The following is a 26,817-nucleotide window of genomic DNA, read 5'->3' as shown; positions in this document are numbered from 1 at the left end:
CTTTACGCGGGGCATCCTGGCCGTAAATCTGTAAGGACGATGACATGCAAGGGCCGAGTGGATGCGATCAGGCAGAGGTTTGAGGGGCATTGGCCTAGCTTGCAAAGGCAGCTCAGAGAGAACACAGCCCTGTGTCACAGAGTGATAAAACAAGCCCGAGCCTTGGGACCAAGTAGGGCAGACTGCCAGCAAACCCCAGGACGGGAGTGAGGGAAGAGAGCAGCCTAGGGTGTCTTCTTCCCTGGAAAGCTGGTCTCCATGGGATGCAAGTATGAGCGTGGACACTAGTACCAGGGCCTCTGGCTGGGCGACCCCGGCACCCACATGGGTGCAGCTCTGGAGCAAGCGCTTCACAGACCCTTTGAGGGGGAGCAGGGAGCACCTGGGTGTGGTGTTGCAATCTTGGAGACTCCGGGCCCGATTCTCTTCTACTTACACCAGTGCAGATCAGCAGTAACTCCCCTCAAGGCCATGGAGTCCAATGGTGTAAAAGAGAAGAAGGATCAGGCCCATCAAAGGGTGGACATGGCAGCCCCCAAAATAAAGAGGGGGGGGGTGGGGGTTTCTATGACACTAGCAGGCGCTGCTGTCAATGGAAAGAAGAGAGGGATAGCTCAGTGGTTTGAGCATTGGCCTGCTAAACCTAGGGTTGTGAGTTCAATCCTTGAGGGGGCCATTTAGGGATCTGGGGCAAAAATTGGGGGATTGGTCCTGCTTTGAGCAGGGGGTTGGACTAGATGACCTCCTGAGGTCCCTTCCAACTCTGATATTATATGACAAGAGGTGAAAGTAGGATACCTAAACGGGGCGGGGGGGGGTCTCTACTCTCCTGCATCCAATCCATTCCAACTCTATATCCAGTCCAGGTTTTGTAACCTGCCCCATCTCGTCTTGGACTATAACAGGAGCTGGACCAACACTTGTTGCCAGGCAGAGAGAAGGTCAGGGATCTGCGCCAGGCATCCTGCACCTACCAACCAGTCAAAGCAGAGATCCAGGGCCTTCTCTCTCTCCTCTCTCTCTCGCACACACACACAACTGTAGCCACTCCAAAAGCCATCTGCCTAGCCAGCCACTCCCACACCAGCAGCTACTTCCGAGCAGCAGTGATTAGCAAGCAGCTGGTCGTTTTTTTCCACCCATTCCTTGCGTGCTGTGTGCGGATGGGCTGGTTTGATTTTATTGACTGATTAGGAGATTATTAGGCACAAACAAAGACATATAAATATCTGCAAGCAATAGACTAGGACATTCCGATCCACTTCAGCAATCACCAGAACTCCTCCCATCTCCTCCTGATTACAGAAAGAAAACTCCCAAACTGCTTGCCCCTGAAGGATGAGTTTTGATCAAGACCCCCAGAGGTATGAGCCACCCACAGACTCTGCCTGCACATGGTCAGAGCTTAGTAGTGCTTCAACCGAGAGGCAGCAAGTTTGCTGCCAGGCCACCCTACTTAATCAACCACCCACACCTGTTCCCTCCTTCTGCCCATTTTCAAAAGTTGTTCTTCCCTTGGAATGTATTTTTGAAGCCACCCAACTCAAATATGCCAGGATTCCAGGTCTGAACTGTCAGGATACACAAGGAGCCTAGCAAAAACCCTGAATCCAAACTCTGTAGTGGGCCAAATTGTAAATGTTCACAGTTTGGACTGTTCTACTGTGAACATTTACAGTTTAGCCCATTAGAGAAACAGATATTCAAGTGTCAGAGTAGCAGCTGTGTTAGTCTGTATTCACAAAAAAAAACAAAAACAGGAGGACTTGTGGCACCTTAGAGACTAACAAATTTATTTGAGCATAAGCTTTCAGGAGCTACAGCTCACTTCATCGGATGCATTCAGTGGAAAATACAGTAGGACAATTTTAAAGACACAGAGAACATGAAACAATAGGTGTTACCATACACACTGGAGAGTGATCACTTACGGTGAGTTATTACCAGCAGGAGAGCAGGGGGGAAAAACCTTTTGTAGTGATAATCAAGGTGGGCCATTTCCAGCAGTTGACAAGAACATCTGAGGAACAGTGGGGGGCGGAAGGGGGGAATAAACATGGGGAAATAGTTTTACTTTGTGTAATGACCCATCCACTCCCAGTCTCTATTCAAGCCTAAGTTAATTGTATCCAGTTTGCAAATTAATTCCAATTCAGCAGTCTCTCGTTGGAGTCTGTTTTTGAAGTTTTTTTGTTGAAGTATTGCAACTTTTAGGTCTGTAAATCGAGTGACCAGGGAGATTGAAGTGTTCTCCGACTGGTTTTTGAAAGTTATAATTCTTGATGTCTGATTTGTGTCCATTTATTCTTTTACGTAGAGACTGTCCAGTATGACCAATGTACATGGTATAGGGGCATTGCTGGCACATGATGGCATATATCACATTGGTGGATGTGCAGGTTGGGGGACTGTCTGTAAGCAACGACTGGCCTGTCTCCCAAGATCTGTGAGATATTCAAGTGGTGAGCTGGGATCCAAATCCAGGGCTCTTGGCTCAATGTCCATCTTCCTCACCCACAAAAACCATCTCAGTGACAATTAATAAAACCTCCTTTAACTATGGCAGCAAACAAAGGCTTCCATGTATCAAAATTCAACCCTAAACGTGGGCAGGAAAACAAAGAAGGCACATGGGGGGGGGGGGGGAGAGTGTCTAGGACGAGAAGGTCCTTGGGACAGGGACCATCATTTTGCTCTGTATTTCTACAGCACCTAGCACAATGGTGTCCATGATGGGGTCTCTTAGTCACCACTTCAGCACAAATAAATAAAAAGAGGGTTGTGGCACAGGGCAGTAGCAAGAGTGTCTAATTTAACATCAAGACCCAGTTTCGAGGGGTTTAAAAAAGAATAAATAATAATACAAATAAAAACCCAAGCAGGAATACCTGCCACAACAGGCCTCCGACAGGCCCATGTTCCTCCAGGGGACCTCCTTCCTGCAACGCTGACTCTCAACGCCAAGCCAGGGAGTTTTGTAGAGGGCTTCCCAGGACCCCTTGTGGGAGGAGAAGTCTTGCCCCCTCTCTCTGGGTGACTGATAGCCTAATGAACCAGGTCTTTTTCCCGCCCTCCAGGCTCTAAACAGCTTCACCCCCATTCCAAGAGTCATAAATGAAAGCCAGCAGGAGGAGAGCAATAATCTCAGGAAGCCACTGAGGTGTAGTGCAGTCAGCTGTTCAAGTTACTCTAGAAGCCTGTAGGGAGCAGCATGTGTGAGCAACCAGAGCTGAACGCTCAGCAGCTGTACTGCAGTGCCCGGCCCCCACCGTTACGGTTCTGCACCCAGCTTTTGCTACAGCCCACGGAGTTTTATGCTGAGAAGCCGATGCACATTTATGGACAAAACCATAAGCAGCTTTAACAAGATCCCCAACAAAACATTGAAACAAGAGGCCTCAATGCAAATCCAATCCAGATGCACTCCCAGATTTGTATTTATTTATCACTGACAGCTGATTTGCTTTCACCATGGATGACTTCTATGGAAATACAGAGAGGGGTCTTGAGTCACAGGTTATGAATTGGATTGACTGTTCCTTCCACCTGGCTGTGTTCAGGCCAGTGGTTTTCTTATGAATGAAGCCCAAAGAGACTGTCCTTCCAGTGCCTCATTGACCCCAAGAATTCAAGTTTCTTCAAACAATCCGCTATGGCCTGAAATAGTTTGGTTTTTTTTTTAATAAAGCCTTTTAAAAAAAATCAACACCCTACTGACAAATTGAACAGCTGAATGAAACGTTGATAAATTAAAGAGCTCAGGTCTCCTAAGGGCATGCTGATGAGCATCCTCAGAAACTAATCCCCACATGTCATGGCAAATAATTCCCCTCCACCTGCTGCATCAACTTGTCAGGAGAAATGATGGTTAGTCTCTCAAGGCACGTAAGTGCTTTTGACAATGTTACCCCCGCACACACACACACCCTGCTTCTTTCTGTCTGTCAGCAGGGGCCTTGGCCACTCTGGTCTCCTAATATCTAGAAAAACTAAGTCCCATTGACTTGTAATAGGGTTCTGGCTCCTAAGGCTGTTGCATCATCACATAGTGATGCAATGAGAGACAGGGAAACCAGTTTGGTTCAAATACGACCCAGCCTGAAACTCAAATGGACATTTTTTATATAGGAGACAAGGTGGGTGAGGGAGCCCAGCCAGGACAAAGAGCTCTGTGCAGCTCGAAAGTGTGTGTCTTTCACCAACAGAAGTCTGTCCAATAAAAGATAGCTTGTCGCTCTAACATCCTGGGACCGACATGGCCACAGCACCACAAACAACCTTTTAATATGGTCAAGAAAAGTTTGACCAACATTATTCTCCAGCTGCTCCCCACTACTGAGCTCAGGCCAGGACTGCAATATGGTGGCAAAGGCTGATCGTGGGGATATTGTCCATGGCCTAACTGGCTGTAGAAAGTCTCACAGGAATGCCTTTACTTGGACCTTCCCAGTCCAGCTTGGGAGACTTGAGGGGTTGGCTGACCCAGGATCTGACAACCTGGGTTTCTACCCTGACCTGCCATTTTGCCCCACATCACAGCATCACCAAGAAGTGACCAACAAGCATGGTCTCCAGAGACCTTTAGTGTCCTACAAGCCAGACGTGAAGGACAAAGCAGAGCCTAGACAAATCAGAATTGTGGCACAAGGTCTGGGACAGACGTGGCAACCGCAGTGTAGGCTGGGAGTGCCTAATGTGCCTGGAACCAAGGGGGCTAAAGGGAGGAATCAAAGAGGGCTCCATATATCGTATCACCCTGGCTTCAAACATAAAACACCATTGAGAATACTTAGTCCTCCCATGAGTGCAGGGGACTGGACTAGATGACCTCTCAATGTCCCTTCCAGTCTTACGATTCTATGGATATGAGTGATTCCTTTGGCCCCACTGAAGGTATTTAGGCTTCTAACTTCCATTGAAACTGGAGGGACTTGGGAGCCTAAATACCTTTATGGATCTGGCTCTAGGTGGCCCATTCCTGCTGACTTAAGTGACTAATTCCCCAAAGGTCCTCTGAAAACATCAACCAGAGATGAACGAAGGAGCCAAAATTCAGATTCCAAAAGCCACTTCTCTCAAAAGTTTAGATCCAGGTTTTGGTTCCTGGGGAGGAAGCCTCTATTTACATAATCAGCAGCCGTGGGAGGAGAACAGAACATTTCCCTGTATGTGAGTTTTGTTCTTCTGATTTTTTTTAAAAAGCTGCTTGAGTTGGGTTAGGGGAGCTTAACACAAACGAAAACATTATTAGATATGAAACATCTGGACCCAAGAGAGTCTGCCCCAGCCTGAACCAGTGTGTCTCTGCCTTTAGGTTCACAGAACTAGTCCAGGCTATTGCTATAGAAACAGCCCAACACTTCCAGCTCTTGAAGCCAACTTGGAGTCCAGGCATCCACACAAGGGATGTCCAGCAGTGTCAACAGCAACTGAGCCGCTCACTCCGTTCCCCACGCCAATGATCTTGAACAGTGGTTCATGGCCGCAGGCCAGCTGCCCTGGTTTGGGGGCAAGGTGGGTCCAGAGGCAAGAGACATAGGAAGCTTTGGTATTATGTCCAATGTGGTTAAAACCTGAAGACCCAGTATCATATGGCAAGACAGGTTCCAAGATCTGTCTTTGAATGGGGTCAAGATCTCTATTTGAGATAGCTGGGGACCCCTGGTCTGTGACTGAAGGAAGTGAGCTGATTCAGGGCGAGACCTTAAAACAAGAATTTGAGGAGGATGACTGAGGCAAGGGTAGAGAGGAAGGGCAGAGGCCCCACTATGCTGTGGTGGGCCCCAGAACGGCAGTGGTCTGTGTTCTGGCCAATGCAGGCGGCATAGGCCATGACGTGTGGGATGTAGTTCTGTTCGTGTACTCCATGCAGGAGGTGGGCCATGGGGCCCTTGGCAAAGATCGCTACGTCCTCACCCCCATGGGTCTCCTGGCGCAGGGGCACAGCCGACTGGGCCTGGTAGTTGGCATGAGCTGCAAAGAACAACAAACAGCTGTAAGAGACTGGGGAGTCAGACCACCAGGCTGGAGATTGGCACCCACTATCCACTGAGGAAGGGGCCTCCCCAGCTTCCATCCTGACATGACAGGCCGCCTTTGAGAGGGGAGGGAGTTCAGTCTCCATGGCCCACTCAGACCATGGCCTCTCTGCTGAGTGCCCCAATGTGGAACCCCTGTTAGTGGCAGTGGGTTTGGAACGTGGGCTCCGTCTCACTGGGAATTAGATTGGGACAAGCAATGCATTTTACATGAACCCAGTGGCATTAGCTGGTCCCTGACACATGCCCCCCACCCATCCCCATCTTGCCAGCCCCCCAAACTCACCATAATCCACGGCGGACACATTCTCCCTCTCTCCGGCTACAATTTTGTACCCGGGGCCATTTCCGTACAGGATGGAGGTGAAGGGCATTTTATCCACATCGCTGTGCATCGGTGCTAGACCTGCGCGGGGAGGAGCATGTTTAGCATGAGGGATGGTGACCATCGCTCCTCTACAGAAGAGGTCATGCTTGACTCCAATCCTGCCCTTTCCAGAGAGTATTTCTGCTGGGGAGGCATATCTCCAGGATTCCCTAGTTTATCTGCTCCAGCGCCTCACTCCAACCCTCTCTTTAGCCAAGGACACTGACTGGAGTGTCAGCCAGTGCTGTTTCTGCTACCCTGGGGCTGATCACATGCCCATCAAAGAGACCAAGCACTGGTTCCCAAGTGAGAACAGGGAGAGGGGAAGTGTGGCACAAGAAATAGTCACTACAGCCAGTTTTCAGGGGTGAATAACTCAGGAGGCGGTCAAAGGTTTGATGTTTTTATAGTCCCGCCTGCTCATAGCCCATGCAGCCATTCCACCCCACTGGAAGCTCATCAGCTCTCCTTGGCTAAGCAGGGTCAGCGCTGGCCAGCATTTGGATGGGAGACCCAACCAGACAACCCCGAGGTGTTGCAGCAAGCAGTACCAGTGATGCAGCATGGTGCTATGCTGCTGGAGGTCTTGCCTTCTGGAGATGGGGAGCCGAGATACTGAGCGGCTCGGTCATCGATTGCATGGAACCTTTGGCACGAGTTGGAGCGTGAACTCATTTCATGTGCAACTGGAACCCTTACAGAAAGGGGAGGGATAGCTCAGTGGTTTGAGCATTGGCCTGCCAAACCCAGGGTTGTGAGTTCAATTCTTGAGGGGGCCATTTAGGGATCTGGGGCAAAAATTGGGGATGGGTCCTGCTTTGAGCAGGGGGTTGGACTAGATGACCTCCTGAGGTCCCTTCTAACCCTGATATTCTAGGATTCTATTTTCTTAACAAAAGAAGCCTCGTTTTTCTACTCTGCCCCTCTGAAAACCTCTTGCTCCAGTTCATCCCGACTGTTGCAAGGCTCCTACCCACAGCTGTGCTGGCAGGCCCAGACTGGGCATCTCATTTGCTGACAAATTGAATTAGTGGTTTTAATCAGAAAAGTGATTACTCCCCCACCCCCACTCCCTCAGAAAGGAGAAATACGGCATTTTGCTGGGCTAGCTAAACAGCTGCTGTGTTTTGACCCAGGGTGGATGGTGCGAGACTGGGCTGCAGTAGAGAGGAGCTCCAGTACATCTGAAATCCAGGCCTCAAACCCAGAGAGTTTTGGGGTTTTCAGAACTGGGGTTTGGTTCTAGTCCACGGGCTCAGGGATCCAGGAGCTGGATCTTATGATGTGATTAGAAATCCATCCCCAATAACTAAGGGGTGGTAAATTTTCCCTTCACTTGGGGTCTTTATATCTAGATTGGAGGTCTTTCTAAACAGATGCACTCCAGGTCAGCCACAAGCCATGGGCTCAGGTGCAATGCAGGACTCTCTGGGGAAGTTCTCAGGCTTGAGTTACATGGGAGTCAGACTAGAGGATTGTAATGACCTTACAGTCTAGGAAAGCTGCCAGAGGTTTTGCCCTGGTTCTGACACTGGACACATTGAAATCACTGCTGTTTCAAGGGACATCACAGAATCATAGATCAGTGTTGGAAGGGACCTCAAGAGGTCATTCAGTCCAACCCCAGGTAATCATCCCAGCCAAGGCTTTGTCAATCCTGCAAGGCAGCGATGCCAAACAGTTCTCCAGCAGTAACGGTCCAGGTGCCACCATTTGGAGGCTGGCGGGTCTTCGGCTTGTGGGGGGAACCGATGGGTTAAACCCTTACCGAAAATGGGATTGCCGCGGGGTGTGTATCCACCAAAGGTGAAGACATGGGAGTGGTCAGCAGTGACTACGGTCAGCGTGTCCTCTAGGGACGTCATGCCACCAGCCTGGCCTATGGCTCTGTCCATCTCCACGGTCTCATACAGCGCGTGCTTGGCTTTCCCCTCATGGTGACCGTGATCGATCCTACCTCCTGGAAAGGGAAAAGCAAGAAGGGAACTGGTTGGACTAGAAACCTGAGAATCACCAACAACAGATCACACCTGGCTGTGCTCTTGCTTCCTGCTATCTTGGGCCAGACCAATGGCCTATGGAGTCCAATATCCTTCCTCTTCGCTGCACCAGGCCAGTACCAATCCACTCTCCTGTCCCAACACCGGCCTGTGGAGGGTGCTGCACTGGAAGGTGCAAGCCACGTTTACCGCGGCACAATAGGTCTGAGCTGTTATTTGGAGAACAGATGGAAGGAGCTGACAGGGAGAGAGCAAGGGAAATACATCATCATTTCTATCAAGCCACTTCGAGGATCACATCCACAACCGAGCCATCTCCTGCTGCTTCCCAAGGGACGTGCTGACTGAGATGCCACGGCACGCAGCAGACTCGCTACTAGAAGGGACACCCACGCAGCAGGGACAGGTACTACCTCCTAGAGCCCTCAGGATGGGAGTTGCTGGGCTACAGTCTTGGTTCTGATGTGGTGAATATTCCTTACCACGAGCCCTCCATTCCTCCCCCTTCCAGGCCAGTAAAGGAAACCAACTTCTCTTGACTGAAAGGTGTAATCAGGGGTCAGCATTACCTGCACTTCAGATGCTAGAAAGGGAGGCTAATGCAGTTAAGCTAGGAGTTTGTGGGCCAGTATCAGACCAGTGCTGGTATTTACCCATGTCCAGGGTCTCCCTCTCCCTTGGGAGCAGTGGGCTCTGGGACCCATTGCCTACATACTAGGCTCTCCCCACAAAGCAATTTCCATCTGTTCCCTTGAAGGGCATGGCTGGGGAACTTGCTCAGCTCCTTTCCTGACTTGTGAAGCAATGGTGGGTGCAACAGGGGTGGGTTTTGCCCACTGTCACTCAACTCCAGAACTGTTTCATCACCCTCTCAGAGAGGCACATTCAGGTCAGAAGACAATAGCAGCCCTCCAGTAACAGGCCCGGTCCGCAGCACAGGATGGGAAGCTCAGCCTCACGGGGCACTAGTAGTCTGGAGACGCTGGCTCTCACCTTCTACCAGCAGGAAGAATCCTCGGGGGTTTCTCTGGAGGATTTTGATGGCCACCTGCACCATCTCCGTCAGGGAAGGGTCTGTCTGGACATTCCTGTCTAGCTCATACATCATATCCATTGGCTCGAAGAGGCCTGCAAAAGGGAGAGGACATGTCAGCTATGCACCATGTTTTGATCTTCATGAGGCCTCAGACCCATGTGCTACCAATTCCGATTGAGGAAGCAAGGCTGTACCAACATGATCACCAAAGTTTTTCACAGAATAATGATCCCTCATGGGCTCTGCTACCCTCCCACCTCTCTCTGCCACCAGGAGCTGGACACACTCTGGCAGAGTAGCCAGGCGTTTTGACCCCCAGTCCATTGCTCTGCTCACTAGGCAGCACCACCCTGGAGGTATGAGATAACATATGTATACCGCAGTATGCATTGGGATGTGGGCTATGTGGTGTGACGGGGCATGTAACTGAGAAGCGGGTGCAGGGTTCAGATTAGATTTTCCTCTGAATGGGTCAGCAGCCTACTATGGACATAAGGATTGATTGGCAATCCCTCAATTCAAGGATGTTCTCTACCACGGATTTACTATGGGTCCTGAGATGACCCAGAATTGGACTCCTGAAACTGCAAATCTGCCTGCAGTAGGTACAGACATTTCATGGCAGGCCAGCTGCCTGTTGGGAGAAAGTTCTCTCTTTTCAGCTTCAAGGGCTAGGCGCCTCTCCTCGAAGTGGGCCACTGCCTAATGGAAGTTATGGTGCCAGTGGGGTCAGTTGGTGGCTTGCTCCTCCCAGCTTGTGATGCCTACATCAGTTTTCTTAAGATACAAAGACACTGAAAGCGTAGCACAGAAGTTCTCAAACATCATTGCACTGCAATCCCCTTTTGACAACAAAAATTACTACAGGACCCCAGAAGCCCGGGAGTGTGAGGGACGTGCGTAAAGCCAAAGCCCCACCTCCCCAGGCAGGGGACTTATAATTTGAGTCCTGTCACCCAGGGCTGAAGCCCTAGGGCTTGGGCCCTGGGCCCCAGTAAACCAGCCCTGGTAACCCCATTAAAGAGGGGTTGGGACCCACTTTGGGGTCACAGAATATCAGGGTTGGAAGGGACTTCAGGAGATCATCTAGTCCAACCCCCTGCTCAAAGCAGGGCCAATCCCCAATTTTTTGCCCCGATCCCTAAATGGCCCCCTCAAGGACTGAACTCACAACCCTGGGTTTAGCAGGCCAATGCTCAAACCACTGAGCTATCCCTCCCCCCTATCCTGACCCACAGTTTGAGAACTGCTGTAGCATTTCCTCCAACTACCATGGGATCTCTGACCATTGGTGAGCTGAGAGTAGAGGACTTTTTTTTGGGAGGTGAGAGTCTGGCATCTGCACACAATGTCCAGCCCAGCGAAGTTGGTGCATGAGGATCATTGCTTCAGTGCTGGTGACATTGGCTTCAGTAAGGATGCTAGCATTAGTGCAGCAATCTTGCCACTTGATGCAAAGTGTTTTCCAGAAGCATTGTTGGTGGTACCTCTCCAGACTCTTGAGGTGCTGTCAATTGATCACCCGGGTTTTACCCCCATAAAAGGAGTGTAGGAACAACAATTGTCTTATAGACCTGGATCTTGGCGTCCTGCCATAGGTTACAGTCTGTCTCTGTCAACTGTGATGCCCTGTGGAAGGTGCTGACCAAATTTGGCTGCGCTCCAAAATTTCTTAAGATCAGATGACTGCCATGGTTCTCTGTAATGGCCTTGAGATGGAATCTTTTGTCATCAAAATCGGGGTTAAGCAAGGATGCGTTATTGCCCCAACCCTGTTCCCCATCTGTTTAGCAGTCATTTTGGTCAGCTGACATTCAATACAGAATGGATGGGTGGCTCTTTAATCTTTGACGTCTCCGCTCAAAGTCTAAAGTCTTCAGGGTATCCATTACTGATCTTCAGTATGCAGATGACTGTGCCATCTTCGCGCACACTGAGAATGACCTTCAGTCCACACTGGATTTTCTTGCACAAGTTTACCGAAGCCTAGGGCTCTCACTTAATACTGAGAAGATTAAAGTGCTCTATCAGCCTGCTTCAAGGCCTTGCACACGACCCACCGCAAATCACCATCGAGAGAGTCAGACTTTGGAGACAGTTGAGCACTTTTGCTACCTCAGTAGCCAGCCTTCTCAAAAACACAAAAATAGACAGTGAAATCCAGCACGGGATCCAGTGTGCAAGTGCTTCCTTTGGGAAATTGCTTCAACACGTTTTATGGATGTAATTTTGTGTGTGTGTGTGACCATACCCTGCTTCAACAGCAGCACATCACAGACGGGCCCAGAACTGTGCTTGGAGGCCAATGGGGCCTGGTACAGATCAGACACACACATCCACATTTCTGCTGAGTCTCTGCAGTATTTTACAGGTGCACATTTTCCCTGGGACTCCAGACTTGTGCTCCCACTGTGCACTCATCCTCCATGCTCACACTGCCTGCTCATTCACTGCTGCAGCTACTTCCAGCTGCCTCTTTGCCCCCAATCCTAGCAACTGGCTCAGATGTACCAAGTCCCTGCTACATGCAGTAATTGGTGTCGCTTGGCTCCATGAGACATAACTGCTGAAAGAGAGCCCAGCAGATCCATATGGATCTGACAAGCAGAGGAGGTAGGACACGTGTTGCTGGGGTGGAGCAATTGTTGCAGGCCCACATCACACTCAGATCCTCAGGGACAGGGGCAGTGACTCTCCTGAGGAGTGTGTCTGACAATCAGACACCTTCTTACTTTCTTACTGCAATCTGTTGCTCTGGTTACCCTCCTGCCACACTCCAGTGGACTCCAATCTGCTCCTGGTGATAATGGAGCCCGGGGGCAGCTTCGCTCTGTGTCAGGATTCCTCCCTATTGCTCCCTGCTAATGCTGGCTCTTTGCTCCACCGTGTGGCCTCTAGGGAATCCTGCCTTCTAGCCAAAAATGGGTTAACGAGATGGCCGCATGCCTTGTCTCAGTAACCAGGGAGTCAGCAGGAAATGCGTGCCCAAACACTGTATGTAAGAGTTTGTTCACGCCGACCTGTTTGGTTCCTCAGATGCAGCTCAGGAGGATGGAAGTGGCCAGAGACTGCAGCAAATACCCTGCAGATATCAAAGGCTTCAGCAGCTCCGGAGAGAGAGGGGCCTACACAGCCAGATGCTTTGCACATGTGCCAAGCAGGGATGTAGGGAGACGCCAGGGTGAGATCTCCCTGTGTCTGCATCTCCTGAGGGGCCCAAGCATTTGGAACCAGACTCAGAAAGCAAACGGAGCCGCCTGGAGAAACAGGTTCCTGGACTGGTTTTCTTATGCTCATAAAAATGGGCCGGTCATCACTGACTGCTGGGGTAAGTACTAAGACAATCTATCCGGAAGTTGGCAGAGGCATGAAGCAAGTACATGTGAACACACCCTCCACGTGTATCCGTGCACACACCTGGCCCCGTATGTAGATGAACACGCACGGCACAGTGAACATCTGAAGAAACCTGCTACACCAGAATCTGTCAAGTCATGGCTGCGCAGGGACCTCCATTTTAAAAAGCAGCCTGAGCTGTGGCTCCAAATGCAAGTTCTAGGAGCCCCTGAACCCAAGAGGGCTGCCATGTGGACCACTGCACAGGCAGAGCGAGGAGCTGTGGGAATTGGAACCTGTGGGGATGTGGGGGACTGCGGTTCAGGCCCATATAGAACAGCTGATGCGTCATTGACACTCACAGCCGACTTAATGGGGTGGAGAACTGCAGCCTTTCCCTGGAAGGCTCTCTCCACTCCACGACAGGGGCCAGCCTAGCACTGGACTGGACATTGGCAGGGCTGCAGGTCTGTCAGAGTGAAAAAACTCCCAGACAGTGACTGTCCCGTTTGTCTGACATTTTCCTCTGTTCAAGGCTCACCCCACAGTGGCAGCTCCCGTGTCCCATGGGGCTAGGCCCAGCGCCCTGTCCCTGGTACTGCGACGTGGAGCACCTCAGCCTCCATTGTGACGGGAAGGCAGTGCCAGTCAGGCAAGCCAAACAGAGCAGCCCTGCGTGCCAAGTTGCAATGCCCAGAGCACAGCGCTGGGCTCAGCCCCGCAGAACCCAGGAGTCACTGCTGTGGGGCAAGTGTGGAAGGGCTCACTCTCCAGTCCCTCTCCATCCCTGGCCTCCCCTCTTACCTGGGGGTTGTGGTGCCGGGCGTGGAGGGTGCGGCTGTGGATCATCATTGCCCCCTCAGCGGGGTGAGGAGAGGGCATTTGTTAGCAAAAATCAGAACAGTTGTGGTAAATTCAGTAACACAGCACTTTGACTGAAGTTACCGGCACTCCCTTGCGATTCTTGATAACAAATGCTGTGGCAAATCTGCAGCCCCAGCTACTAGTTTCCAAAGCCATGGTTGCTAGCACTTTGGTAGCAATGTTCTCTGAAAGAAGGGACAAGGACTCTTGCAGCCGTGCTCGCTGGGCCAGATCATCATGCCCAGGCACTCCATGGGTTGGTTTTTGAGCACACTGTGTAACCACATCAGACACAGATGCTTGTGAGGCTGCAGCTGCATTTGAAAAGTGTTTGCGACCCAGTTGTGAGCTGTAGCATAACCAAGAGGCCCAAAGGGGTTGTTTGACTCGGCAAGAGCTAGTGGCCATCCCCCTTCCTGCCACTTTCCCACTGTGCTTCTCTTGGATAACAGGAGCCCATAACAAGGAGAACACATCCCAAATTCAGATGGGAAGTGGGCCAGGTCCATAGGTTCTCCTCCACCAAATTTCAGGGAGTCAGGAGCCCCCTCCCTTTTCTGTGTAGCTAGATGGGAATGGGTCCCTCACAAACCCCATGTTCTGATGGAACATGGTCACAGGCTGGAAGAGGTGGAGTGCCATGGCCATACAGAAGGAGCCTAATTCCTTTCAAGCCACAGGCATCCTTTGCAGACTTGCGGGTACATTTTGCCCTCAATACACATGACTGGATGTACAAACAGCAGCTAAACGCACACAGTGGGAAAGGTCCTGTACAAATACTCAGCTTTTTCAGCTCCCTGCATTTTATAAAAATCAAAAAGTCCCTCCTGCCTGCAAAAGATATCTTCCCTCCAGCCCCCCATCGCTGTGTGGTTCTGCTCTGTTCCTCTCCCTCCACCCAAGGAGCAGTTGTGGGCCAGCTCCTCAGCTAGCCAGCAGCTCTGTAGCTGCGATGCATAATGCAGGGTCTCTAAGCTCTGCTTTCCCACGCTTCTGGGGTGTGACAACTGGTTTGATGTTGCCTGGGTCACAAGGCATAACACAGCATGCCACTCCACATAGAATACTGGCACTGCAGAGGTGACTTGGCTGCTAATAGGACATTAGCACCTCCTAACCATGCTGCTGCTTTCTGTCACTGTGCAGAGCCTGGAACGGGGAGCAGCAGTGAAGGAGATGTGATCTCTCCCCGCTGCATCTAGAAGTATGCTGTTGAAACAGCAGGCTAGAAGTCAGGCAGACTCCAGCCACCCACCCAGGGCTGGCACTAAATGCCCCTTTCTCTGCCTTAAGGGTTGGCTCAGCACTTGGGAACAGCTAGGTTTGTGGGTATTAGGTAAGAAGATTCTTCAGTGCACACTTAGTCTTTCTGGTCAGGTGTTTTCAGTCTTTTCCAATGCTGAGGGAATCCTTCGTCCTAGTTCCCTGCGCCAGGCAAGGACCATAGAGAATAGAAGCAGAGAAACCCTAATGGGTTACAGTCCATCAGTCCCTGGCAACACAGGATACTTCCCTCTCGTTGTGGCTCTCTGCCTTTCCCCTAATGAACTCACCTCCCTTCTCCCATGTACCCTGTAGTAGAAAGAGGGCCTGAGACTTGAGGCCTTGTGTCAGAGGCCTGGTACGAGGTCTCAGGCCTGAGCTAAAGTTAAGTTGTGAGCAAGAGGCACACTCAAGAGGCCCTGCTCACAGAATTTGGCAAGAACAGGGCTGATATTGCAGAAACACACATTCTTAAGAATATATACACAAGCATTCCAGAAAGGTACTAGAACACCTCAATACCAGACACATTCCCCAAAAGATAACAGGAACACACTGACCCATCCTAAAGATAAGGTCATGATAACACCATGATGGATAGAGACGTTTTGATCGAACCAACAAGTACAAGGCAATGGGTGGACATCAGAGGGTGGCACCCAGATACATCGGAGCTGGCACATAGCTACGTCAGAGGGGCAATACGTAGCTTGTTTGTACTGGGGTATAAAGAGGTATCGCTGAGGCGGTGTTGGGGTCTGGACGACGGGAGAATGGAAAGTCCCGCCATTCACCGACCCAGTCCATTGTCACGAGCCTACATGGTGTTAGTGTATCATTGAGCTGGGGCATTAGCACTGTCCTTCGTCGGCAATAAACCTGACCAAGTTCCTTTGCTGAAAACGGTGTCTGGATTTAGTGGGTAGCTCAATCAGTCTGCTATCTCCGCGGACAGGGCTGGCTCTACAGTTTTTGCCGCCTTAAGCAGTGAAAAAAAAACAAAAAAAACCCTGCCTCCGTGGATGGCAAAAGGGAAGAAGCTGCCGCCGATCGGCCACCGTGGCTGGAAGAGCTGCCGCCCCTTTCGAACTGCCACCCCAAGCACCTGCTTGGAACGCTGGGGCCTGGAGCCCGCCCTGCACGCAGAGCTGAGATAGCAGAGAGAGCACGAGTGAGCACACACACAGCCGACATCTGACCATACCTCCCTTTTAGCAACAAGGGAGGGGCAGGGTGGTCTTGCCCCTTGCCACCCAACCAGAGATTTACAAAAGTGCCTAAGGGAACTAGGTGCCTAACTCCCATGGACATTCACTGGCAACCAGGTACTTAACTTGCTGAGGAGCATTCGCAAATCCCACTCGGCACCCATCTGCATCTCCAGGTGCCTGAACACCCTCGTAAATCTGTCCCACAACTCACCAATTTTCACTTAGCTCCCTCGCCTCTGACCTTTGCCTTAGATACTCACCTAAGAGGAAGTCCACCTCCATCAGGTTAAGAGACAACAGGTCACTGCGATTCCAGACGTACTGGGCATTCTAAGGGAGAGCAATGGAACAGCAGCTGTTTTGTACACTTCTTTATAGAGGGGGGATTAGAAATAAGACATACATTTATCAGGGAGGGGAATTAACCACTAGAAACAATTTCCCAAGGTTTGTGGTGGTTTCTCCAACACTGGCAATTTTAAAATCAAGACTGGATGTTCTACAAGATCTGTTCTAATTCAAAACAGGAATTATTGTGGAGAATTTTTCTGGCCTTTGCTGTGCAGGCAGTCAGACTAGATGATCACGGTGGCTACTTCTGCCTTTTGAATCTAGAAGCCATAGGTATTTCCCAGATATGGTATTTGCCATATGTATTGCACTCACAGAGAACATCTGCCATATATCCCAGATATATGCATCAATAACTGCCCAGACAACTTCACAGGCATGAAAATCAGGCAACTTTGCCCTCTTTAACACATTTATCTTGTATCTTAGTAAATGTATTTTATTGTGCAATGAATGTTCATCATAATGAGGATCTTAAATTCATTTAGCAACTTGGATCCCAAAGCATGTCACAAACTACAGATATTGTAAGCTCTTTAAGGTTGGACTAATCATTTTCTATTCTTTTGTATGGTGCCCAGCACAATGGGGTCTTGACCTGGTTGGCCTCTTGTGCTACTGCAGTATAAATGTTACTTAATAGACACAGCTACAGAAAGCGGCATAGAAATGCAGCCACCTCTGGGGTGGAGGGCAACAGTCAAACAGAACAGTGGCATGGGGGATTTTTTGATCAAGAAGTGAAATCAGATCTTTAGTTTCTCCAGAAAATTGACTGGACCTATTCAGAGGACTCCTGTGGAAAATAAAACAAATAAAGCACCCAGCACAGGCGCCTCAGGAGCACTCAGCGTTGGCCCAACTCTGCTCCAAGTGACAGAACTCCCCTCAGCCCCGCTGAGTAAGAGGTTGGCCAAAGTGGAGCACTTTTTGAACATCCCACCCATAAAGTTTAAGCTCAGAGCAAAGTTTGGCAGCCCTAGTACAAGGCTCAGAACACGCAGAGGCTTTGGGTTCAACGCACAAGATTGGGATTCAGGTTTGGATCCTACAGCACTAAAATCCCACTAGCCATTCTCACAAGGTTTTGGCCCAAAGCAGCAGAAAAATAAATGTAACAAGATTCCCAGCAGTTGACTAGCATGAGGCTGTAGTCTCCTCAGAACTAGAAAACTGGGCCCTCTTGAGTTTGGTTCTGCCCTGGAACCAGGAGGTTGGAGCAAAGGCTAATGAGGGTTGATAGCAACAATGCCCATAGATTTGCCAGTGCTGTAGAGAGAGGGACTTCTGGTCCAGATCCTGAAATCAGATCCAGGTGGGTGGCCCCCTGTACCTGTGCTGACCATCATGTTGCTTATAGGAGCTGCCATGAGCAAACAAACCCATGTGTCTCCTTCCCTTCCACCCACATCTCAGCCTCAGACACTAAATGATGGGGAGACCCTCAAAGGTCTGAAGGTTTGTGATAAAATGAAGTGCGTTGGCGGGGGGGGGAGAAGGGGGGGGGGGGGGGAGGACAGCTCCCTTTTGTGAACACCCAGCCAGCCAGTTAGTTGTAAAATCCCTCTTGATGTCTGTTCTCTGCTTGCTTTACCTGTACAGGGTTAACAAGCCCACAGGTAACATGAAATGAGTGGGCACCTGACCAAAAGAGCCAATGGGAAGGCTAGAACTTTTAGAATTGGGAAAGAAAACTTTCCCTTTGTTGTTCTCTGGGCTGGAGGGACATGGACCAGCAATGCTGTGTAAGGTTTGAACCAGATATGAAAAAAGAAGAAATTATTTGGATAGGAAATATTTAGACAGACAATCAGGTTTCTTTCTTATTTTGGCTTGTGGATCTCCTCTGTGCAAACCCCTGATGCTTTTGTTTGCTTGTAAGTTTTAAGCTGAACCCTCAAGAAAGCTAGTTTGGGTTCCAGGTGTATTTTTTTCCTTTTTGTTTTTTAAAAAAAGTTACCTTTAAGAGCAGGATTGGATTTTTGGCGTCCTAAGAGGTTTGTGCATGTTTGATTAGCTGGTAGCACAGCTAATTTCCTTTTTCTCTTTCTCAGCTCTTCCCCAGGGGGGAAGGGGTGAAAGGGCTCAAGGGTACCCCACAGGGAGGAATTCCCAAGTGTTCCTTCCTGGGTCCAAAGGTTTGGGGGTTTTTTTTGCATTTGGGTGGTGGCAGTGATAACCAAGCCAAGGTCAGAGAAAAGCTGTAACCTTGGGAGTTTAATACAAGCCTGGAGCAGACAGTATTAATTTTTAGACTCCTTGCAGGCCCCCACCTTCTGCACTCGAAGTGCCAGAATGGGGATTCAGTTTTGACAAGGTTCCATTCAGTTCAGATGCTTCTCCTGTGTGCCTTGGCCTAGGGAGGCTTTGCCATGAGATATCCTGGTTTGGGCTGAGCCAGAAATACCCTGAGCTAAGCCTCTTACATAAGGCAGGTTTCAGGGCTGGTCCTGGCCAAAGCCAGTACTGAGCAGCATGGGGGAAAAGGAGACAAATGTCACCCAAACTTTGACCATCAGGCAAGGCTCCAGTTTGGGTTATGCCAAGATTCAGGCCAGCTCAACCTTCTCCAGACACAGCATGCTTTATGGTTGCTCCCACCACGCCGAGGGAAGAGAAAGTTCCTTCCGCTTGACTTCACAGAGGGATTTTAAACATGCCTGGGGCCAATCCTGCTCTCCTAGCTCTAGCCATTGCAGCCGGACTGCTAGCCCCCTTCCTCACCCAGATGCCCTCTGCTAGCCAAGATACCCCAGAAGAGTGACTGCTTGCTCCTAAATAGCCAGGCAGCACCAATGCCACTAACATGGAACCTCCCCTTCGGGGCACAAGCAGCAGAAGAAAGACTCCCTTTGAGTCTGAGGGAGGCCAGGATACACCAGCTGGTCTTAGTAAAACTCAAATGTTCCCAGTGGTTTATGTCCCAGCTAAATCATAATCAATGGAAGGGAAAAGCAGTTTCCATTGGATACAGAATTTTCCTTTGTTCCTTCCTCTGAGCTGCCATGCAGTCTTGCCATGGGCTGTTCAATGGCCGCTGAACACCCCCCCAGACATAGCTGCAATTCTGCTGCAGCAAAGCGACTCCCGAGCATACAAGCCAACAGCTGGTAAAAGCCCATGGGATCCTTTGTGATTAAAGGCACTATGTGAGAGGGTGAGCACAACTGAACCCCGAAAAACAGGAGCTACAATAAGAAACCTAGCACTCAGAGAAGGCAGAACGAGTGTTACGGAGAAGCAAGGGGTATGGTCAGACAGGCAGCATCACTGATATTCTTCAGACTAGAGGCTACATTCATTCTCAGCTCAGATCTGATCAGTTGGGATGGGGGTGGGAGCATGGAAGGTCCTCTTTCCCTGACCAAAGCCTCATGCAGTGGCAGCCTCCCCTGGCTAAGACCTGGATGTGCTTCTTCTCTGAGCCCATCCAAGCTGCTCCAAAGGCTGCTCCAGATACACCGGGTAGTGCTGTCTCCTTCCCAGTGCTGTAACAAATGCTAGTGCAGCAGCACCTGCTGGAGCGACAGAGGAGTTCAGGGCTCAGGCTTGGATCAGGGAGTGAGCTGGTGTGTTTGCAGAGCTCCCTAAGGCTGCTGCAGGGCTAATTTCACAAGGTCCCTCCAGAGGGTCTGGGGATTTTCAGAGAGTTTTCCCGCACACAATTATCATCCCTTAGACTGGAATAACCAGCCCCATTTGTCCTCTGCCGACTCCTGTTTTCACTCTCAGTGGATGCAATGTGGGCACTTAAAACTGAAGCCAGTTAGAAATCTAAATTCCATCAACATCAAAGCTGTTCAGACCACCAGGGCTCACTGCTGTCTTCAGGCATTCATCTACCATAATTTCCAGTCTCTCTCCCTCTCCCTCATCCCCATCTAAGCAGGCCTGGTCTACACTAGAAAATTAAGTCATCTTAACTACATTGCACAGAGTGTGAAAAATCCATACCCCTAAGCAATGCAGTTAAGCTGACCCAAGTCCCTGTGTGGACAGTGCTAAGTCAGTGGACGAACGTTGACCTAGCTACTGCCTCTTGGGGAGGTGGATTACCTGCACTGACGGGAGAACCCCTCCTGTCAGCATAGAGGGTCTGTGCCGCTATAGTGTTTAAGGTGTAGACAAGCTGCACACAGAGAAGTGATAGATTTTGAGACAGAGCTCTCAATCCCAGTACAGCACGTGCAGGAAATTCCAGACAACAGCTCAGAACTGGGTTTGCCACGACATCTGCTTGGGAGGCTGTATTAGGACAAAGTCGTCTTTCAGCACTGGGGATACTATCTAGTTAGGCAGTGGAGCATACAAAGAGAGGCAGGTTGGTCCAGTGGCTAGGACACTGGCTTCAGAGGCCTGGGTTCTATACCAACCTCTACTGAGTGAGCTGAGCAAGTGGCTTCACCCCCTCCCACCCTTTATTTGTCTTAGCTATTTAGTCTGCAAGCTCTTCCTGTGTGTTTGTTCAGTGGGGTCTTGACTTCAGGACTTCTGGAATATAAATAAAAACCATACAGGCATCTAGGGTCTTCTGCAAAGATTAGCTCCAAGCCTGGGTAAGAGGGGTGACTGGAAAAACTGGGTGGAAGCTGGCAACAGCCCTCTTTGTAATCAACAGCCCCCCATCGATATTCCAGCAGCAAAGATACTATGGTTCTGACAGCCACACAGATCTCTAGAGAGACACCAAAGTGCCGATGGGACAAAGTCTCTGGCCAAGAAAGGTCAAAGGCAGCTGGGCTCATCTGTGTTACTCTAAAGAGATACCAGGTGGGTGAGGTAATAATTTTTATTGGCCCAACAAACCAGAACAAAATAATAAAACAGAAGTTGTCCAATAGAAGAAGATCTCACCTCACCCACCTGGCCTCTCTAATATTCTGGGACGGACATCACCACAGCAACACTGCGAACTCTAAAGAGAAGTACTTTTATGCTGAAACTCAGGAACGTTCTTTTCTTTCGTTCGTGCCCTGGGTGTCCAGATAGCAGTTTCTTAGAGCACCTTTCATCCTGAAGGACCCTCAACGGTGGGCCAGGCGCTCCCAAGCTGTAATCCTGGCTGCACTGCTGACTCACTGTATGATCCTGGGTGAGACTCAGCGCCTGTCTGCCTCGGTTTCCCCATCCGCCTCCCTGTTGATATCTGTAGGACACAGCTCCTCATTTGGATGGAAGGTGCCAGACAGAACTGTAAACACTCCCCATTCCTGGCAGGGGCTCTGGAGGTTAGTTACTGACTGTGAGGGTTTTGAACAAGGGAAGTGCTACATCAGCAGGATTATTTCCCTATCTTTGGACATGAGCTTGAACCAGAGATCCCTGAGTAAAGAATCTTTAAAACTGCAGCCCCTCTGGCCTTGATCCTCTCCCCAGACATCTCCCTCCCTCCCCTTTACCTTGTCTTTAGGTTTCTTCTCTCTCCAGACATCAATGAGGTTTTTGCCATCCAGACGAGTGCCCCTGTACTTGTCATCATCCCGGTATTCCACATCACTGGTGTTCTTTGGGAACATGTATTTCCGGCCACCTCCCATGATCACCTAGGGCAGGGCAGAAAAAAAAGAACCCAGTTTCCATTCAGCCACACCAGAGTATTTCAGCGATCAAGCATGTTAACCCTTTGGTTAACCGGACACCGGTTTTCAGTTCCCTCTCTGTTCCTGTCTCAGGGTTCTGCTCTCTGTCAGTATGTGGACAGAGACATGCTTGCAGTCTCACCAGGATGCAGCATAGTTTAGTGGAGGGATCAGGAGGCCAAGAACTCTTGGGATTCCAGCTCTGTGACCTGGAGCAAGTCACTTCAACTCCCTGTGCATCAGTTCCCCCCCCCAGTCATAATCTATAAAATGGAGCTGATGATACTGGCCTACTTCCCTGGATGGAGGGGGTAAGGTTTAATCAGTTACTGGGCTAGACCTCAGTGTAGCACCACGATCAATTTACAGCAGCTGAGAATCTGCCCCCCTATCTATCTGTCGTACATTAATCAGAGCACCTCAGAGCCCTACTCACAGGGTCACCAGGATTAAGACGGCTGCTAAAATGCCATCCGCTGTCATGTGAATTTTACAGCCCTTGGGACTTAACACTCCTAGATGCAATTGTTGAACTAGGAACGGACACCAGCAGCTTGTCCAGTGGGCACAGGCGGGCAGAACAGGAAAATGCACCAAACCACTGTCTGCAGATTAGCTGGCAAAGGTGTGACGGCACCTAGTCTCTTTCTCTCCCCCATTCTTGCAAAAATCATCATTAGAGGAATGGATCATCAGCGAACCTGTCTGTCCTAGATCTGCCACAGGAAAGCAGGACCCGGGATTTTCCTGACTGGTGGGGAAGGCTGAATCACAAGCCTAGACTTTAGCCTTCTGAATATTTAAGTATTTGGACTGACTGGTCTGAATGGCCCTTGTACTCAATGGGTTCCTGACGTGAATGCGGAGAGACCAGCACTAGCTAACGAACCCAGTAGCCTGGCCCAGAGCACCCAGCTCACCACGGCCTCTGGCTGTTGCTCACAAGACACCCAGGTCACTTACAGTGACCACAGCAGATGCTTGTTGCAAGGTGCCAGCCAGCTGTGACCTGGAAGGGGGACATGGCTCGCTGCAAGGCTTGGGCTTTATTAGAAATTATTCCTGGACTCCATGCAAAAACTCCTTGGTGGCCGCACACAGAGCACCGCTGGCCCGAGCAAACGCCGGCTGCAAAGCCCCATTGCTGCTCTCTACCAGCCAGGGCCGGGAACAGCATGTGCTGCCTGCCATTACAGTCGCCCGTTCACATCCCCATCCCACGGGTCCCAAGGGAGTGGAGGGCATCACGTCCTCGGTGCCCCACACACCGCTTACGCCAGGGTGCCTCTGCCCCAGCGCGGGAGGCCTAACCGCTGCAGGCCGCAGCCTTGCGCAAACAGGCATCCTCGCCGCAGGGGCGCGGCCTGCTCCTGAACGGGGCACTCACGGTGCTGAGCAGGAGCATTCGGGAAAGGGACCATATTGGTTTTTGCTTCTCTGGTGTATTTGGGGTTTTTTTTAATTGCTGTTTTAAAATGAGAGAGTAACAGCCAAGGAGGGGGTGGGAAAATAATTCACTGGCTTGGACACAGATCCTGGTGTCCTCCTGACAAGGGAGAGACATTCTGTAGCACCCGGTCCGGGGGGGAAGAAGTGCCCTACCCAGGATGCACAGATGCAGCTGAAAGCAGAACTGAGCGGAGTCTGTTAAAGACACTGGGTGAGAGCAGAGCCCTGGGCCAGCCCAGCTGGGTTCCACCCTCAGTCTGCCGCAGGCCTGCTGCCAGACTGGGGGCCTTGGGCAAGTCTTTAAGGGCCAGATTTGTAAAGCAAACAAGGGTACCTCTGAATCAGAGGCCAAACCCCAGCCCTGGCTCGTGGCCCTTCACTGTGCGGAGGAGACAGGCTGGATTTGGTTCTGAATTGAGTGTGAGACCCAGAGACTGAACTGTGAATTGCCTCCTGGTTCTGGGAATGGGGGGTGGGAGTCAATCATAGAATATCAGGTTTAGAAGGGACCTCAGGAGGTCATCCAGTCCCCTGGGGGAGGGAGCAACAAGCTCTGCGCACTGCCTCTGCAGCTCCCATTGGCTGGGAACTACAGCCAATAGGAGCTGCAGGGGCAGCACTTGCAGGTGCAGGTCGTATGCCGAGCCTCCTGCCCCACCACCCTCCCAGGCACCACAGGGACATGCCAGCCTCTTCCGGGAGCGACGCGAGGCCAGGGCAGGCAGGGAGCCTGCCTTAGCCCCACTATGCTGCCGACCGGGAGCCACTTGTAGTAAGCACCTCCTGGCTGGAGCCTGCACCCCAACCCCCTGCACCAGCTCCGAGCCCCCTCCAGCACCCAAAACTCCCTCCAGAGTAGCACCCCAATCCCCCCTCCTGGACCTCTGTGCCCAGGCTCAGCCTGGAGCCTCCTCCCACACTTCAAACCCCTTGGCCCCACCCCCTAGGCTAGAGCCCACACCCCCTCCTGCACTGGTGACAGTAAGTGAGGGTGAGGGAGAGGGGATGGAGTGAGCGGGGCTAGGCCTTGGAGAAGGGATAGGGGAAGGGTGGGGCCTCAGGGAAGGGCAAGGGTGTTTTGGTTTGTATTAGACAGTTGGCAGCCCTAGCTGGTGCTGAGCAAGTCCTGCAAGCAGAGCAGAAAGGACATGAGTCTCTGGAAGTGGGGCAAGGCCAGGCAGGACCCCTGCAGGGAGCCCTGCTGCAGGAGCCAGCCCCACTGCACTGGCTGGGTGGTACCAGCTAGATCAATGCCAGCTCAAGTAACGATACCAGTGAAGTCGCAAGAGCCCAGAGGGCAGCATGGGGTGGCTTGGTACATCTCAAACGGCTCCCACTTGTACTCTGGAGTTCTACTGCTGTTACCCGACCTAGCCTGCGCGTCCACACATGCTGCAGTCACCCCTCCCACATGTAGCGCAGACAGACTCACAGCATGGTGTCCTCCCCCTGCACTCAACAGATGCCAACAGCATCTACACAGACACAGAGACAAAGGGTCCGAGTCTCCCCTCACTCCTGGTGAGTATCAGGCATGTTTCCATTAAATCAATGGATTCACACTGGTGTGAGAGCAGAATCAGCCCCTTGTGTTGATGTTGGAGATGGGGCCAACCCTTCCAGGGATGTGAAGGGTAACAAGAAGGGCTTCTACAGGTATGTTAGCAACAAGAAAGTGGTCAGGGAAAGTGTGGGACCCTTCGTCGATGGGGGAGGCAACCTAGTGACAGATGATGTGGAAAAAGCTGAAGTACTCAATGCTTTTTTTGCCTTGGTCTTCACAGACAAGGTCAGCTCCCAGACTGCTGCACTGGGCAACACAGCATGGGAAGGAGGTTAGCAGCCCTCAGTGGTGAAAGAACAGGTTAAGGACTATTTAGAAAAGCTGGACATGCACAAGTCCAGGGGTCCAGATCAGATGCATCCAAGGGTGCTGAGGGAGCTGGCTGATGCGATTGCAGAGCCCTTGGCCATTATCTTTGAAAACTCGTGGCAATCGGGGGAGGTGCCAGACAATTGGAAAAAGGCAAATATAGTGCCCATCTCTAAAAAAGGGAAGAAAGAGAATCTGAGGAACTATAAAATCAGTCAGCTTCACTTCAGTCCTTGGAATAAAAATCATGGAGCCTCAAGGAATCCATTTTGAGGCACTTGGAGGAGAGGAAGGTGATCAGGAACAGTCAACATGGATTCACCAAGGGCATGCCTGACCATGCCTTCTATGATGAGATAGCTGGCTTTGTGGATATGGAGAAAGTGGTGGATGTGATATACCTTTAGCAAAACTTTTGATATAGTCTCCCACAGTATTCTTGCCAGCAAGTTCAAGAAGTATGGATTGGATGAATAAATAAGGTGGATAGAAAGCTGGCTAGATTGTTGGGCTCAATGGGTAGTGATCAAGGGCTCACTGTATAGTTGGCAGCCAGTATCAAGCGGAGTGCCCCAGAGGTTGGTCGTAGGACCAGTTTTGTTCAACATCTTCATTAATGATCTGGATGAGGGATGGACTGCACTCTCAACAAGTTTGCAGATGACACTAAACTGAGGGTAGGGATAGTGTCCAGAGTGACCTAGACAAATTGCAGGATTGGGCCAAAAGAAATCTGATGAGGTTCAACAAAGACAAGTGCAGAGTCCTGCCCTTAGGATGGAAAAATCCCATGCACTGCCATAGACTTGGGACTGAGCGGCTAATTGGCAGGTCTGCAGAAAAGGACCTAGGGGTGACAGTGGACGAGAAGCTGGATATGAGCTAGCAGTGTGCCCTTGTTGCCAAGAAAGCTAATGGCATATTGGGCTGCATTAGTAGAAGCATTGCTGGCAGATCAAGGAAATTATTCCCCTCTATTCGGCACTGGTGAGGCCTCATCTGGAGTATTGTGTCCAGTTTTGGGCAACGGAAATGATCAGGGGGCTGGAACACATGACTTATGAGGAGAGGCTGAGGGACCTGGGATTGTTTAGTCTGCGGAAGAGAAGAATGAGGGGGGATTTGATAGCTGCTTTCAACTACCTGAAAGGGGGTGCCAAAGAGGATGGACCTAAACTGTTCTCAGTGGTAGCAGATTACAGAACAAGGAGTAATGGTCTCAAGTTGCAGTGGGGGAGGTTTAGGTTGGATATTAGGGAAAAACTTTTTCACTAGGAAGGTGGTGAAGCACTGGAATGGGTTACCTAGGGAGGTGGTGGAATCTCCTTCCTTAGAGGTTTTTAAGGTCAGGCTTGACAAAACCCTGGCTGGGATGATTTAGTTGGGGATTGGTCCTGCTTTGAGCAGGGGGTTGGACTAGAACCTCCTGAGGTCCCTTCCAACCCCG

At 50.7% G+C, this 26,817-nt stretch overlaps 1 protein-coding gene across 1 annotated transcript in view; it reads right to left on the bottom strand.

The window, feature by feature from the left end:
* Window positions 1-5,704: 5,704 nt before the first annotated feature.
* Window positions 5,705-26,817, bottom strand: part of ALPL (alkaline phosphatase, biomineralization associated) — a 47,268-nt gene continuing 26,155 nt past the window's right edge. Inside the window, exons 6-11 of the mRNA XM_077837153.1 lie at window positions 21,869-22,012; window positions 16,379-16,448; window positions 9,399-9,533; window positions 8,174-8,365; window positions 6,325-6,444; window positions 5,705-5,973 (exon numbers count right to left, since the gene is read on the bottom strand). Of these exons, the coding sequence (XP_077693279.1) occupies window positions 5,705-5,973; window positions 6,325-6,444; window positions 8,174-8,365; window positions 9,399-9,533; window positions 16,379-16,448; window positions 21,869-22,012 (930 nt within the window). The remainder of the gene's footprint in view (window positions 5,974-6,324; window positions 6,445-8,173; window positions 8,366-9,398; window positions 9,534-16,378; window positions 16,449-21,868; window positions 22,013-26,817) is intronic.

The sequence above is a fragment of the Eretmochelys imbricata genome, chromosome 18, assembly GCF_965152235.1.
Source record: "Eretmochelys imbricata isolate rEreImb1 chromosome 18, rEreImb1.hap1, whole genome shotgun sequence".
In the NCBI taxonomy this organism is placed as follows: Eukaryota; Metazoa; Chordata; order Testudines; family Cheloniidae; genus Eretmochelys; species Eretmochelys imbricata.
The sequence above is the reverse complement of the archived record's forward strand: the minus strand, read 5'-3'. Positions and strand labels throughout refer to the sequence as shown.